The sequence below is a fragment of the Gopherus evgoodei genome, chromosome 13 (genome assembly GCF_007399415.2).
Source record: "Gopherus evgoodei ecotype Sinaloan lineage chromosome 13, rGopEvg1_v1.p, whole genome shotgun sequence".
In the NCBI taxonomy this organism is placed as follows: Eukaryota; Metazoa; Chordata; order Testudines; family Testudinidae; genus Gopherus; species Gopherus evgoodei.
The window spans coordinates 4,981,314-4,997,431 of NC_044334.1; the positions used below are offsets into that span (position 1 = coordinate 4,981,314).

The following is a 16,118-nucleotide window of genomic DNA, read 5'->3' on the forward strand; positions in this document are numbered from 1 at the left end:
CACCAGCATGAGAAAGGCAAGAGAGATTGACACATTCAGCATGGTGGCATAACGGAAAGACTGGGTCCCAGGAATCTTTGGGTGCAAAGTCTGGTCCACGTACTAACTGCAGGAGCTTGGACAAGACCCCTGACCTTTGTACCTCAGTTTCCTCATCTGTAGAATTTTGACCTACCTCAAGATTAAGTACTGAGGATAAATTAAAAAACCCAGCTCACGAGGAATTCTGTGGGAGTCTGGCGTAAATAATGACAGCAGGATCTCTCCTCTGTTTATGCTTAAAGGGAGCAGCTCAGACAGACCCAGGCAAACAATGGTGCTATTTCTCTTCAAGGAGGGGGTGAGTGTGCAAGCCCCTCCTACATGAGCACAGCTCCGTGAAAGCAGATTCACTTCTTGCATGGTCAGTTCTGAATGTAGCTTTTGGTGATTAGTTGTGCCAGTCAGTCAATCTCACTCCTACAAACATTCCTGGGTAGCAAAACTCAGTAGGGGGCACTGGCACGGCCAGAGCAAATTCAGCTGAGCAGCCCTGGAAATGATTTCTGGCGTGCTCCCCGTTCTCCCTCACGCTGAGAAAGTGAAGAAGGGAAATCATGTCAGTGTTGAGGGGGAAAATAAAAGAGTAATTCTGTGTCTGCCCAGCATCAGTGACTGGGACCAGAGCTCCTTCGGGGCGGGGGACGGGGGGACACAGGCTGATCTCGTTATTCAAATCCGATGAGCCTGACTGGGCTCTGGGCTTCAAGCCTCCTGAAGCTGAAGGGAGTGTTGGGCTTGGGCTTGTCCAGAAACCCAGCCACATTCAGAGCCAGATTTATTTGGTCTGCAGCAGCATTCAGTCTAAGTGTGGTGTATTGAGGCTTGTGTTGGTTGCTCTCACTTTAAGGGGAGGGATAAGGGTCCTGCTTGCCAGCTAGGAGGAAGCTCTGGAGGATCAGTCTGGACAAAGCAGGCTGTTCCCTATAGGACAGAGAAGCACAACTTACCCCACTTCATTCCAGGCTGGCTCTTTCCAAACCGACACCGATCGCACACGATCCTACACAACCCTATAGCCTGCAGGCAGGACCAGGAACCCACTCCCATCTTTCCACCCTCCCCTCTCCCCCTGACACCCAACTGCCCTCACAGTAGACTTTTCATTGCTTTCTCTCACTTCCAGGGCTCCGGTTGACTTCACTTTCCGCTGCGTACTCCCAGTTCTCAGCAACCCTGCCAGCAAACTCGCTGCCACTTGGAGCCATTCTGACCTCAGACGGTTTGCGGCTAGGAGGTGGGTAGCTTCCCCGGCCAGAAGCAGCAGCTGTTGGTTCACTGCCTGAAAGCACAGCAACAACAGCAGCAGGGAGGTTGGCTTTTCTCGATCACAGTTATAAATCCATCCCATTTACATGTATCACAATCACCCCAAATGGAACTCTGGGAACGTCGTCAGACCTGGGGATTTTTTATTGCCCATAACAATCATGTTTATGAAGCTAACGTTGCTTTGTGGAAGGGCAGCTTCCAGCTTTATCACTTCTTCTGCCACAAGCACATGTCACAGCAAGGGAGGGAAAGATGGGAAAGGGCAGAGAGGAAAACTGAGGGGAGGGAGAAGAAATGTGCTAGCATTAGCCACCTAGAGTAGAAGGACAATGGGAATGAAGGATTAGGCCAGAGGGGATGTGCAGTGGCCTGCTTACAATAGCCAGCTATCCCTAGCTAGATGATATTGGTTTCTTGGAATCACACAAATTTGATCAATCAAGCCACCAAAGCCAGCCAAGAAAACCAGCGGCTGTTAGCAACAGCCAGAGCAAAGGTGGCTGGCAGAGAGCACGCTTTTGAAGAACAAAATGACACAGGACTCATTTCGTTTCACAGTAGGGTGAAACTCAATGACATGAAATGTTTGAGACTGGCTGGATTCATCCAATAGATCCAAGCAAATGGCTTCGCCACATGTCTCCAATCGAACCATTTCGTTAGGCAGATCTGGAAAGAAACAACTTCTCAGCAGATTCTAGCTATGCTCGTTGTCATCTCAAGCGAAGCCTGTCATCTCTAGCCAAGGGCTGCAGTCCTGCTCCTTCGCATGCAGTTCGCTTTACGCTTTGTGACAGCTGGGGGAAGGAGTTGCTCCTGCTTATGCCAGCTGTGAATCTGGCATGTCAGCTGTTTGCACCAAACCACAATTACAAGCATAAATGCACAAAACACTGTTTGACAGCAATGCATTGGGATGAAATACCTGTAAGGATGCATGACCAAGCCCAGGGAGTCTTCTAAACAGGCACATGTATGACTGGGTATTTTGCAATATTCAGGGTATGTTATGCCATGCAGGGACACTAACAGGTCCTACTGAGCAATGGATTATCCTCAGCTCAGCTGCTCGGGGGAGGCTTGTAAGAGTGGATGCTTGGGAGACAGAGGGGGAAATGCCTTTGGGAGGTCGGGTTCTATGTGCAGGGACCATAGGGCTAAGCTGAAGCCCATGCTGGAGACTTTTCCCTTTATGTTAACATCACGTGCTCACTAACGAAATGACAGCTTTACTGTGCCCTATATTCTATCACCTCCCCTTTGAGACAACCACGATCACGGTCTTTGTCTTTATTTACATTCATCTGCTGCCAGCAGTTTGAACAGATAAATTACAGCCATGCTGATTAGTGATTCTGGTCTCCCCTTGTTGATAAATTGCAATCCCCAGCTGGAATGCAAAAGGTCTCAGCACTTACCTGGCTTGTGCTGAAGATGCCAGGTATAAATCTTTCTTATGACATAAATGGTATCTTTACCCTTGGAGGAATTCTCAAGGTCACTGCGCACCAAGAGAGTGTGTATAGCAACAGGTGGGGGACGGCTATGTAAGTGCAGAGAGAGTTAATGTGGGGAAAAAATGTGCCTCTCACATCAGGAGCCTTGTCTCTGCAGAACAGCCGAGATATATACAAAAGGCAGCCCTGGGAAAGTCATTGGCGCACTATGAGGGCCCTGATAACCAAGAGCAGCCTGGTTAAATAGTGATAAACAGTCACACGCAATAATGGTTTAAAGGTCAGTTAAAGACCCGGCCTACATTGGGGGAAGAAATGTGCAAGCGGCAGCCATATTTAAACAGGGTGACTGTCCCCAATCATTGTACACAGAAAAGATTTTGCAGCAGGGTTTGGCTGTGCGCTAGTGTGTTGCTTAAACCAGCTGCATGCTAGGAACCCCTCCCCGCCCACAGGGCTGCTCTCAGTGGGTGAAATCCACCCCTGGGCAGAGGTCCCAGCAAAAGACCTAGGCCTTCCCCTCAGCCTCGGATTGTGGCGGCCTCCAGTTTTGGGTGTCAAGGCAACTAAAAATCTGAGGCTGAGGGGACTTGAGCGGTGTGTGAGTGCTGCGCTAGCCATCTGCATAGAGGTGAATTTTTCCTCAGTATGGAGAAGAGTCTAAAGGCCTGGTTTTCATTCGAGCCTAGAACCCGCAACACCATCTGAGTTCAGTGGGAGCAGCAGGTGCTCATTACCTGGGACAATCAGGCCAGGAAAGATTCAGCCCTGGCATTAACAGGTGAGACTCCTAAGCAAGTGCATCTGCTTACATCCAGGTCCAAGCTTTCCTCGAGCCAAATCAACTCCCCAGAGTCAACTGCATGCGTCAGTGCTGGGGGCGGAGAGTGCACGTAAAGCTGTAATGTTGCTCAGGATGTTGCCTTGCCAGATTTCCTGAGCGAAAGCTGGGGGCGGCGGCAGCCAGCCTCTCTCTGCTTTCCATTCAGAGAAACTTTAGCACCTGAATTCCCGTTCAGGCTTGGACTGAGGCACCTGGAGGCACACTGCCAACAGGACGTGTCACAGCCAGCACAGGGTGTTCTCTGGCCCATCAAGAGCCACCAGAACCATTGTACAGAATCCCGATCCTCCTTTCATTAGTCACTACTCTCAGCCAAGCTAGCAAATCTTTACCTGCTTCTGGCCTTTGTCTCATCCCTTTCCTTCCCCTGGAGGCAGCAGGATTCTCTTCTTCAGAACTATAGCCACGTTCAGAATCGTGGCTGGGGTCGCGGGATTTGACTAAGCAAACAAAAACAGACTTGGATTAAAACAGACACAAAACCCAAAAGCAAACTGCAATACTGTGCAAATCAACAAGCTACTGTGTGCATATGCACTTCTGCCTTCTACTGGATGGAAACAGAATTGCTCAAGTGTAAGTCATAAGCCCTATATTGCTAATGGCAAATGGAGATTCTCCTTTAGTGCATGTGGCAGGGCCTGCGGTGTTGGAGTCTGGGTGCTATTCTGCTATCATTGTGGAATGCTGAGTGGCCACTGTGTGCTACAGAGGCTAAAGCCCTAGGTAGCCATGGCTTTGTCAGAATATTGTGTATGCACTTGGAAATTAAACATGGCTTCGCTAACTAATAATCAAAACTTCCAAGTTATTGAAGGCAGTTGGGCATCTGCCCCAGCAAATTCTGGCTCCGGAATAAATTGAGGGAAGAAATCCTTTATTAAGGAAGGGGGAAAAGGCATCCATAGCTTAGAAACAAACCTGGTTTCCTGCCCACTCCCCTCTTCTCCTCAGGGCCACCTGAAAGGAAATGGAAAAGGTGAACGTTTGCAGCAACATGAGGCTGGGGGTTCTGTTTTTGTACTGCTGGCCAGACCTCAGGCTGCAAGAGCCATACTGATCAGTGACACTCTGCTGCTCTGACGACAAAGTAACCAGCAGACTAATCGTTATTCTGACAGCCTCAATGTGCCTGGCATTAAACGGGGGGGGGGGTCAGGTAATTCTATGGGATTTACACTGTGATTCAGATTTTAATCATGGGGTCACGATTCCAAATATATAGGCCGAGCTGGTGATGGCAGCTCACAGCCAGGCAGGCGAACTGAGCTTGAGACCACGCACCACCCCTCGCTGCCCACCAGCCATGCACAAGAGTACAGAGAGAATGCCGCACACTGTGACCCTGGCTCTCCCCAGTCCAGGTAAGGGTCCCCAAGGAACCTCAGTCCAGACCCAATGAAAGCAGGTTTCATCCCACCTCTGCACAGAAGCCAGGGGCTGCCTGCTATAAGGCCAGGTTAAAAATCAGGGTAAAAATAATCTTGAACCACCCTGCCAGGAAAGGTGTTAAGGAAGTGACTGTAACCCAACTGATAGGACAGATGGGAGTAACAATGCTGCCCCTCGAATAATACCACCTAGCATTTGCAGAGCACACTTCACCTTCAAAGTGCTTTACATTCATTTATTTATTCATACCCACCCCCCTTGAGTACTTAATTAGCAGCCTCCTCCTTCACCATCATGAGAAAAGTAAGGCTAACCCACCCTCCAGGTTCGGCGAGAAGCCAGGATTTTCAGTGCTCCCAACAGGCAGCTCTTCTAGCTGGAAGCTGTAGTAAGCTCGTATCCTCTTTGTGGACCAGGTACTAACAGGGTCCAGCTTCCCACTCAATGCTAGTGTAGGTTATATTGGGTGAGTTTTCAAGGCCATAGAGGGAACCCACATCAGGAGCAGAAGTTGCCATTCTAGGGTTGTGGTCTCAGTCTCTTTAACGAGGTGTAATCGTCAGCTGCCCCTCTCTAAAGTTTCTCTCACATGAAGGGTTTTGGGGGAGGGGTTGTGTGACTCATTAAATAACCTGAAAATACAATGAGGAGCATGTGAATCCATGTCAGGAAACACCCCCTACAGATACAGCTCGGCTCTTTCAATTACAACATTTCAACTGAGAAATGGACAGGAGGTGGGAGTGGCCCAAAATAACTAAATTCCTGTGAAATGGATGATGTCGGTGTAAAAATATCCTGTTATGTGAAAGGCTTCCCACAATTACATTACAGAGCTAGCTGGAACCCCTGGATAAAAATAACCACCTCAGAAAGGACTTAATATTTGTAATTGATTAATGACAAGAAAACAGTGGAGATTCTATTATGACTTGTGTTATGTAGGAGGTCAGGCTCAGTGATCACAGGGGTCCTTTCTGGCTTCAAAAACCCATAAATCCAATATGGGACCAATCCAGAAAACCAACTCCAAACACAACCTGATTTTGGGAGCTTGAAATTTGGACCTGAATTTTGCAGCTGACCCACCTCTAACCATAGCTTTGGATAGAATCCTAAGAAGTTCCAGATAAAAACTCACAAGCAGCATAAGCCAACTCCCACTGAAATCAACAGAAACATTCCAGTTGGTCACCTGGCAGCAGGTTTTCAAGCCGATATTTACACAATCTCATGAACAGCATTGTTTTGCTATGGTCCCCGTGTGACTGCAAGTCCAGCCACGAATGAGTGAGTCATTTTGGGACATGAGGGCGGTCACAAGAAGAGAGGGAAGATTAAAGAAGCTAGCAAGAGCTCTGAATTCTTGCTACAGAGAGGGGTAGGCTGTCGGAAGACATTCTTCAGAATGGAGAAGTGGAAGCACATAAGAGGAACGTGGGAAACAGGAGGCGAGCACCTCTAAGCCAGATGCCACAGGCATCATTGCTCAGCAGGAAGGCACTGGTCATCTCTCTGGGTGAATGAGCCTCTTCCATCACATGGGAAGCATTCTCTAAAGTCATCACCCTTCCCCCCCACACACACACACACCTGTTTATAAATTACAAAGGAAAAACTGAAGAGGAAATTAAATGTAATCAAAAGCTTTCATGCACTTACTGGCCTTGTTGATGGATTACGGAGGGGTGGGGGAGAAACCTGGCTGCTGCATGTCCCTGAGCATTAGCAGGCAGGCACATTTAGCAGACGCACTAGAGCAGCCTGGTAGAGGTTTGAAAGCCAGCACTCTTACCATAAGAGTCCTGTTCGGCAGGGGCTCCAGCCTCAGTATGGCCTGAGCAGCACAAACAAAGAGCAATCAGTGAATGGAGCGAACACTCACACCAAGATGAAAAGAGGAGGAGATCCGCAATGCGCACTGTAGTGCTGTCCTCCTAGCCAATGCAGCTGTTAGCTTGAAGCATAAGTGCGTGTTCATCATCCTGGGACAGGGATGTATGGCTTAGATTAAGGCAAAACCAATCTCCACTCACAGGGAGTTAATATCCTACAGTACCCTCAGCATCGTGAATTTAAAGGGAAGAGGGGACTAGGTAGAAGAAGCTGAGCCAACCGTTACAGAAAGCTGGGAGAAACAGGCGAGATGCAGGGCTTCTGAACATGGCCAGGATCAGAACTGGGCATGGAAGACAATGAAGCCTTGTCTTAATCACTTGAGGAATAAACTAAAGTAGGATGCCTCAGCCTCAATCTTCAATGAACAGACAATTATGGGATCCTGGAGCTCCAGGACATCCCACCAAATGGAGGTCGCCTACTGGAAGAATTTAACTGTGCTTCCCCAAGAGATTTTACTGATTGGGATTTGAACTCAGGATTGAGGCTCCCTTCCCTGTTTCACTCCACACTGGAATTAAGCAGAGATCTTCCCAGCTGATTAGATGCATGTGATTAGGTTAGTGGAAGCTTTTGGACAAGGGGGTGGACGGAGTTGTTCTCCTTTATCTCCAGACCAAAATCAAAATCCAAGGCTTACTCTAGAGAGTACCAACCAGGCTGCTGGTTTACTGTGTGAACACGCCTGTCATTCTAAAGGGCACTGCAGCCCACTGATCGTTTTAATTGAATCCATAAGGGGCCAAAATTGTTCTGTTGAGATTTCTTATTTCAATTGCTGCGGTACCAAGGTTTCACATTAATCCACTTTCCCTGCAATCATCTCAATGACTTTGTCTCCCTGCACAGGGCACACTTTGGTACTTACCGCAAGCGTGGGTGGGGCTTAGGTTAGAGAACCTTTAAAAAGCTACCCAGGGCCTTGGGAGATCTTCTAGATAGAAGGGGCACAAGGGCTGAGCCTTGAGGATTAGGGGATGGGGCCACCCAGCTACCCCAGGAAAAAAATAAAAAGGACAAACTACCAGCAATAAAACAACTGGGTATTTTACTGTCAACGTGCGTTCACATAGGGATGGATCTTCCGAACTATCACTACCAGATACTGCGCTCTACTGCCATGAGCCACTCCACCACTCCCTCCGGCTGCGTTAGAGACAGAAATCCACCCCCTACCTCGGCTCAGCGTGCGAGAGTGAAGTTTCGGGTCCTGAGCAGGTTCCCCCAAGGAGGCAGGTTCCCCGGGGACTTGCGACGGCTTGTTCTTGGTGACGGGCATTGGCTGAGGCAGCACTTGCTTGGTCATGCCCTTGAAAAACCAGGCCCCCGAACGCTTCCACACCTGGGAAAAGAGGCAGAGCACAAGGAAGGTTCAGAGGGAGGTTCTCGCTCTCCTGAACATGCCAGCGCTTTGTCCACAAGAGCATCCATTTATTAAACAAGGTGGGATGTGACCCACATTCAAGGGTCAAATCAGCTCTCAGCAGCTGCCCCACAGCTACACTCTGGCTGGGCAGATCAGCCTTTGAGAGCTTGTTTGATGCTTATCACCTTGTTTATTGAAATGATGAGCATGGTACCCAAAGCGATGGTGGGTGGAGCCGCCTGATAGCCAGCCTGGAATTAACTCTCCAGCCTGCTTGAACAAATGATTCTATCTTTTTGCACACAGCAGTTTTTTGACTCATTCTCCAACTCACAAGCATGCTGAGTGATTGCATAATAGGCACGGCCATGGTGAATGGTGTATCACATACACCAGTGCAAAGTGAGTGCAGAACCTTGCCAGCCCAAAATGGCAGCACCTTACGCCCACTTGGCACTGGGGCAAATGACCTGACCAGGCGCCATGAATTGGGTCCTTGTATTCCAGACTCAGCAGACACATGGAGTACCAAGGCTCCAAACTTCACCTCTCTTTGAACAGATACCATATTACAGAACATATACATCCACAGCGCTTGAAAGCAACCTGTAAGAAAGGGAAAGTCTCCAAGTAACCTAGTCTCTCAATTTGTGAGCATAGTACAAAAGCACAGGGCAAGCCAACTGACAGGGCTGATGACCATGAAACCCTCTCCAGAACAGATGATCATTACATGCAAAAGTGGTTAATTTTCTTAGGGGGAAACACATCTTGTTCAATCTGCTTTTCATTAAAAAAAAAAATTGCCCCTATCTATACCAAGAGTGTCCAGCTAACTAGGAGCTGTTCATCTGTCAGTGGGAGTTTGTCCACGGAGTGAGGGTAGAGAATTGGGGCAGAAGGAAGAGAGAGAGAGATTTAAAAGATTGAATGGCTTGGTAAAGAAGTTGGCCCTATATCTAATTAACATAGTTCCTTCCGGGATTCTTGGGACAAGCCTACTCAGAATTAATATTGTACGAGCATGCAGCCAGTCCCTTATATAATGCTCCATGTGGCAGGATGTTTAATATCAAGAAATGTTTAGGACAACTACCGTTAAAGCTCTGACTTAAAACCGCTACCGATTCTGGAACCACTAACCGGCAGGACATCCCAGACACAGGGTTTAATAAAGCATCTCAGCAGCAGCAAAGAGGAAGTAAAACCAGCCAGGAGCATTGCACTAACCTCTCTCTGCTCGCTGCAGATCTTGCACAACCAGATGGAATGAGGGCGGCTGTTGGTCGCCTCGACGCCACACTTTGTGCAGACATTCTACCAACAAAACAAAGCACAAGTTTATGGCACAACCTGACACTAAATCGCTGCAACAGAGCATTGCCAGAAAGGCCTTGTGCGGAACAATAACTGACTCCTGCTGTAGTAAAAGATTCACAGTCATTCACCCTAAGAGTGTGTTTGGGTTTGATTTCAAAGGTATGAAAATAAATGATCAAGGAAATTCAAAAAGTTAAGACTGAGACTCTGCCAGCACTGCTCACCGGGCTGTGATAGGGCGTTAGAGTGTGTCCAAAACAGGAGGACATTTTGCACAGCATATGTTCTGCTATGTCAATGTGCAACCGAGGGACATCATTTCAGATTTAGTGATAATAATTACACTTGACATTTAATATGGCACGTGTCACATTCAAAATGGTTTAAAAATGATTTCTCACGAACTCCCACAAAGCCATGCGGAGGTAGGTTCATTTCATTGAGACAAAGTTTAAGGTTGAGATTTGCAAAGCTGACCAACAGATTCAGACTAAAGCTGGGAAATATTTTCTGAAATGTCTTGATTCAAAGCGACTTTTTGTTCTGAAACTTCAATTATATTTTTTTTAAAATTAAAAACCTGAAAAAAAAAACTCAAAACCTAAATGAAAAACTCAACACTTTGCTCTACCCAAAACAAATGTATTTTCATTTTTTCGGCACTGCAAGTGAACAAAAAAAAAAAAAAAAAAAATTTATTCCACCAGATCTCATTTAGACATACATCTTCCATTAAAACTAATGGGAGCCGTATATTTAAATCCCCGACTCGGCTTTCAAAAATCTCATCCTGTGCGATTGGCTCAAGGGAGTCGATGTCAGAGCCAGAGTGGAACCCCCGAGTCCCTGAATACACAATCTGAAAATTGTACCATCAGTATTATCTGCTGTTCTCAAGCTCAGCCTAGGTGAGGTCTCACCTTTTTGCAGTCCTCACACACGACACAAGCTGATCCCAGCTGTTCTCCGCACAGGATGCAGCGATTGACCCCATCGCCAGCCACATTCTTGCGCATGTCCTCCAAACGGTTCATGAGACGCCTGCACACAGAACATGATATGGTAGCACAAAGACAGACAGTGCAAGAGATAGGAGAGTGGTGTTGGCGTGCCCGGTTCTGCTGGACACCACAGATACTTATTTTAGCCCTTTAGTTCATTGTTTCTCAACTAACAGTCCAAGGACCAGTGCCGGTCCAAGAGATCGCCCTGACACAGTTTAGGAAAGCAGCGGTCCTGGTATCAAACGGTTGAGTAACACTGCTAGTTAACAGATATATTTCCATTAGTAATGCCCTAGCAGCCACTAACATGACAAAGACTCTTCCTTTAGATCGGGCAAAGATATGTATGACCTTCCCTCTTTGATCAGGTTTTCCCTCAGTAGCAGAGCCTCCTTCAGACTAACCCAACAAGGAGTCAATTAGGAGGGAAAAGCAGACTAGAAGGAAAGAAGCAGCATAAGGAGTTTGGGAGGAGAAGAAAGAAGAATGGGTACTGTCAAAGGTTAATGTCTCAAGATCACCCTCTTGGGGTGAGAGCAGACACCTCACTTACCTCCCATGTCATTCTCTGGGCAATCACAATCCAGTGGTCTTGTTGGAGCGTACAGCCCTCTGGCTGTACCTTTGAGAGAATCCTTCCCATTTCAGGGGATATAAAGCTGTTCAAACAATAGGAAAATATTTCCCTGACCCCCATTCTTGTGCTAGGAAGAGGGAAGTTGTGATGCAGCTGCCCTGCCGTACACTCTCTGTGTAGCTGCTCTAAGCTGACAGGAGAAAGTTCTCTCAATGAGTTAATTAATCCATCCCCAACGAGTGGCAGCAGCTATCAGCAGGACAAGCTCTCCCACTGACATAAGTGCCGGTGTGGACAGAGATAAGTCGGCATAAGTTATGTCGCTCGAGGGGTGTCTTAGTCACATCCTTGAGCAACATAACTTATGTCAACTTAAGATGTAATGTAGCCATAGCCAGAGAGTCAGATACTTACAGGTGCTAAGCATGAGCACCAACAGCCATTCAAAACCAGGATCAGGTTACAGGGAAATGAAACACTGGCCATCCTTTCTCTCTTTCCCAAAAACCCCAGGATCTGTAACTTTCACCATCCTGGACGGCCACCAAGGACCTGACCCAAAGCCCATTGTAGTCAATGGGAAGACATCCATGCACTTCCACAGGCTCTGAATTAGACCCCAAAGCTGGTCAAAAGGGACCTCAATGTAACAGTCACACAAAAGGCTCTGCATTGTCAGCACTGCATAACAGACCAAGTCCCAGATGATCCAGTAACCATTCAACCTAAAGACAAGTGTTGCATCATAACTAGCCTGGCAGAACTCAATTTTTATTCTTTTTATAATTTTAATGGATAATATTGAGGTTTATTTTTAAGCATTTTTTCCTATTTTTATTGACTCGGTGCACAAAATTATGGGTTTTAAACTTTATTTGTTTAAATGTTCAGAGTTGCTGGAAATTATGGGAGTCAGACAATAAATATTTAATGACAGTCGATATTGATATTTGTAAAGTTAAAACTTTGTAACTGTTAAAATAAGTTGTGAACATCACATGTCAAAATATACAAAGTAACTATCATTAAAATCAAACTTGCATAAATTCTCAAGCAGCATTTCTTTGTTTATCTGTACATTTCAATTATTATTGATGGAAATATTTTTATCAGAGAGTGTGTGTGTGTGTGTGTGAGATGAATAAAAATCTAATCCTTCCAAGTCTAGTCATAACCATACTGACTCATACAGTCTAAGTGAAGATAAAAAGATCCTGTAGGTTGAATGAAGTAAAACATAATTAGGAAATGTAAAAGTAATTAACCTGAAGAAAATGTGTCACTTTCCACTATCATTTTACCTGAAAATATTGAGAAATCTACAGCTGTTAGTGTCCAATCTAATACATTATGGGAATCTCTCGAGATACTCTTAATAGGCAGCCAATTCAAAACGAAACAAAAGAAAGTGCTTCTTCACACAACGCACAGTTAACCTGTAGAACTTGTAGTCAGGGAATGTAGTGAAGACCAGAGGTATAACTGAGTTCAAAAAATAATTAGATAAGTTCATAGAGGATAGGTCCATCAATGGGAATTAGCCAAGGTGGCCAAGGACAACACCGCATTCTCTGGGTTGCTCTAAACCTCCGCCAGAAGCTGGAATAGACTATAGGAGATGGATCACTCAGAACTGCCCTGTTCTGCCATTCCCACTGAAGCATCTGGCACCGGGCTTTGTAGGAAGACAGGCTACTGGGCTAGATGGCCCATTGGTCTGACACAGTGTGGCCGTTCTTAATGCACACACAGCATGACAGAGAAATGTTACAGCTAGGTGAATGCTAGACAGTATCTCCAATAAATATTGTCAGGTTTTCAAACAGGTTCCCCTCGAATGTATTGTTCCCTCTTTTGCATTTGCTTTACGCATGTATTTTAGAAAACGAGTTTAGCAACAGGAATGTTCACCCAGACAGTAAATATTGCAGAATATCCATGGAAAGCAAGCTTCAGACTGGGAACTGAAAGCATTCACAGTGGGCCCCCAGTCTAAGAGCCAGGTTAATCCATTCAGCGAATGAGAAATACACCATGTGATTTACACTTCCAATCAAAACAACTCACATTGGAAATGCTGAGTTTTCACAAACTGCTGAGGAATCAGCTATGGCCAAGAAGTATAAAGTATTTGGCAAATAAAATTAAAGCAAAAAAAGCATCCATTTGCGGTCAATTTATCAAATAATCTTATTGCTCTGAATTATTCCCCAGCTAGCAAACACCAGTGTACGCTGCGTAAACTGTATCAGCATGCGCCCAGCGCTCAAACTGAGAGGGGTGGGGAAAATGTATATAGCAATACTCTACTCCAAATGTACCCACTCTATCTTCATTGAAACAAGAGGCAGTGGTGAGGTGTGAGGGTACCAGAGACATTGTGTCGGAGGAAGCACAGTCTAACTGAGCAAAGGGCACCAGGTCAAAAGGTTGTAAGTTCTTATCCTGGCATTCCTATCCTATTGACTTGCTCTGCGATCTTGGACAATCATTTCTCTCCCTCAGTTTCCCCAGCCCAAAGAAAGTGAGGATAATACTGCTGTCCCTATCCGTCAGTGAGGCCATGAAGATTAACCTTCGTCGAGCACTTAGAATATGTAAAGTTCTAGACAAATAAATAATACTGTTTCTCAAAATGACAATACTATTTCCTTAAATACCTGTGACTGCTAGTAAGGGTCACAGCCTGCTTGGGAACTTAGTCAAAACTCATGAGGACTTTTCTTCCAGAGTTGGTCAAGAACAGAATTTCCATTCTGTGGGAAATTCCAACATTTCAGGGAGAAAAAAATCATTCCAATTTGAAACAAAAAGCCAAAATTCTTCAATCTCCCATCAAACTAGAATTCTGAAACTGTGGATCCAGGGCCTTCAAAACATTTTGTTTGAATAGTGTTTCAATTCATTTTGTTTCCGCTTTAATATCATATTTAAAATATTATATATTATACATGGTGCATATTAGTGAAATAAATAAAAACGCTGACATTAAATGACTTATAGAATATCAGGGTTGGAAGGGACCTCAGGAGGTCATCTAGTCCAACGTGCTGCTCAAAGCAGGGCCAGTCCCCAGACAGATTTTTGCCCCAGATCCCTAAGTGGCCCCCTCAAGGATTGAACTCAAAACCCTGGGTTTAGCAAGCCAATGCTCAAATCACTGAGCTGTCCCTCCCCCCATGAAAGAACACTATGAAGCATTTTGACTTTTTCCTATTGAAAGGTTTCATCAAAATCAACATGTCCCCATAAAATGTTTCAATTCTAAACAAAACTGCATTTTTCTATGGAAAACTTCTGTCTAAAAATTTTTGAGCAGCTCTAGTTTCTGTCTGTGAAAGGGATGCAGGATGAAGACCGTGTTTTTTCGGGGATGACATGTAGTGTATTAATGCTTTCTTTACTTTTCTAAGAAAAAAAATTAAATATTTTACTTTGCTGCAATTGTTAATCTTTTGAGTAAAATGCAAAAAGCCCACCAGAGACTGCAACTGTGCAAACCCATCTGTTGACTGTGCAGGTGAAGAGACACAACTAGCAACTTCTGAAAAACCAACAACAGAAACAGCAGTTTACAATCTCTGGAAAGACACAACACCACAGAAGGTTTGAGTGGTAAACTGTACCACTGGTTAATTTACAAACCAGCTAGCTAAAAATAGCAGAATCTAAAATGCATTATTTATTCCATTCAAAGCAGGGGGCAGGGGAAGAGATCCTTACTTGAGAGAATTTCAGGAAAAAAAAAAATCAAACCCGCAGGGGGCTTTATACACTCCCATTGCAGCGTGACCCAAATCTGACAAAGCAGCTAAAACAGCATCCATTAAAAAAAAAAAAAAAAAAAAAGACATCTTCCCCCATGTCTTATGACAGTTTCAGGTTTATGACTGTTACACAGACCACACTTTCAGATAATTTACAAAACTATATGATCCCTAATTTACATGTGGCAAACTCTGAAAAGACCTTACTGAGATCCATGAATTTCATCCTTTAACTGCCGGTTGTTCACAGAGTGGAACCCAAGAATACCTGCTAGACATTTTCCACGTACTGCACAGAGAATACATAAGCACTCGACAAAGGAATACGCCTTGACAGTGCAGCAAGAGATAGAAAACACATTGTATGTACCAAAACCAAGCCATTTTATTTCAGTTCATACAGTGCCTGATCCAAAGCTGGTTGAAATCAGTGGGAGTCTTTCCACTGACTTCTCTAGATTTGATTCAGGTTCAAAATGCTGAAGTTTTGTTCTATGGGTGTTTATTAAAGGGACACTATCAGGTCAAGTTTGACCCTCAATTCAGGTATCTCAAAAACCAGGAGTGAAATCTATTGAAATCAATGGCAAAATTCCCATTCACTTCAATGTTTCACCCTAGATTTTTACTACACTGTACTTGAGACTAATAGAAAAGTTTCCAGTTTTAAGGGGCAGGAGGCAATAGGGGGTTTTATATTTAAAAAATGTCTATTATACAGCACATATCTGCAATACATACAGTGGGAGTACAGCAGCTAGAGCAGGGGACCCTGAATCTGAATTTCTAGAAAATGACTATCGGCAAAACTGAAACAGATCAGTCTCTTTGCATTGTCAAAAAGCAAACCACCAACATACGGGGTGAAAACTCATGTCAAGGGTTTTAATTCTTTCAGTTTGCATAATCTAAAACATTGTCAATAATGCAAGTAAGGTACGTTTGTTTGTTTTTAAGTCATTCTGATTTTTTAACCTGACAATATACTTTCTAAAAGGAATAAAATGGGTTAAAGATTAACAGTCTCTGGTCTGAGTTAGGTGGGCTGATGACTTTCTCCGGTACTTTTAAAGTTTAAACTATTTTCTAGCATAATTCTCTCTCATGCCTTCATTCCTAAAGCATGCTGCTATCTATCCCTTTCTCTGAGCCAGTGTTCAGTACACTGGAGATCATTGATC

At 45.0% G+C, this 16,118-nt stretch overlaps 1 protein-coding gene across 8 annotated transcripts in view; it reads right to left on the bottom strand.

The window, feature by feature from the left end:
- RPH3A (rabphilin 3A) overlaps positions 1-16,118 on the bottom strand; it is a 119,271-nt gene that overhangs the window by 35,330 nt on the left and 67,823 nt on the right. For 6 of the 8 annotated variants that reach the window (XM_030583239.1, XM_030583234.1, XM_030583237.1 and 3 more), the window contains 7 exons: positions 10,510-10,630; positions 9,500-9,586; positions 8,080-8,245; positions 6,800-6,841; positions 4,534-4,572; positions 3,945-4,052; positions 1,160-1,321 (listed from right to left, as the gene is read on the bottom strand). In XM_030583239.1, the coding sequence (XP_030439099.1) occupies positions 1,160-1,321; positions 3,945-4,052; positions 4,534-4,572; positions 6,800-6,841; positions 8,080-8,245; positions 9,500-9,586; positions 10,510-10,630 (725 nt within the window). The remainder of the gene's footprint in view (positions 1-1,159; positions 1,322-3,944; positions 4,053-4,533; positions 4,573-6,799; positions 6,842-8,079; positions 8,246-9,499; positions 9,587-10,509; positions 10,631-16,118) is intronic. The other 2 variants (XM_030583240.1, XM_030583241.1) reach the window with 2 other exon arrangements.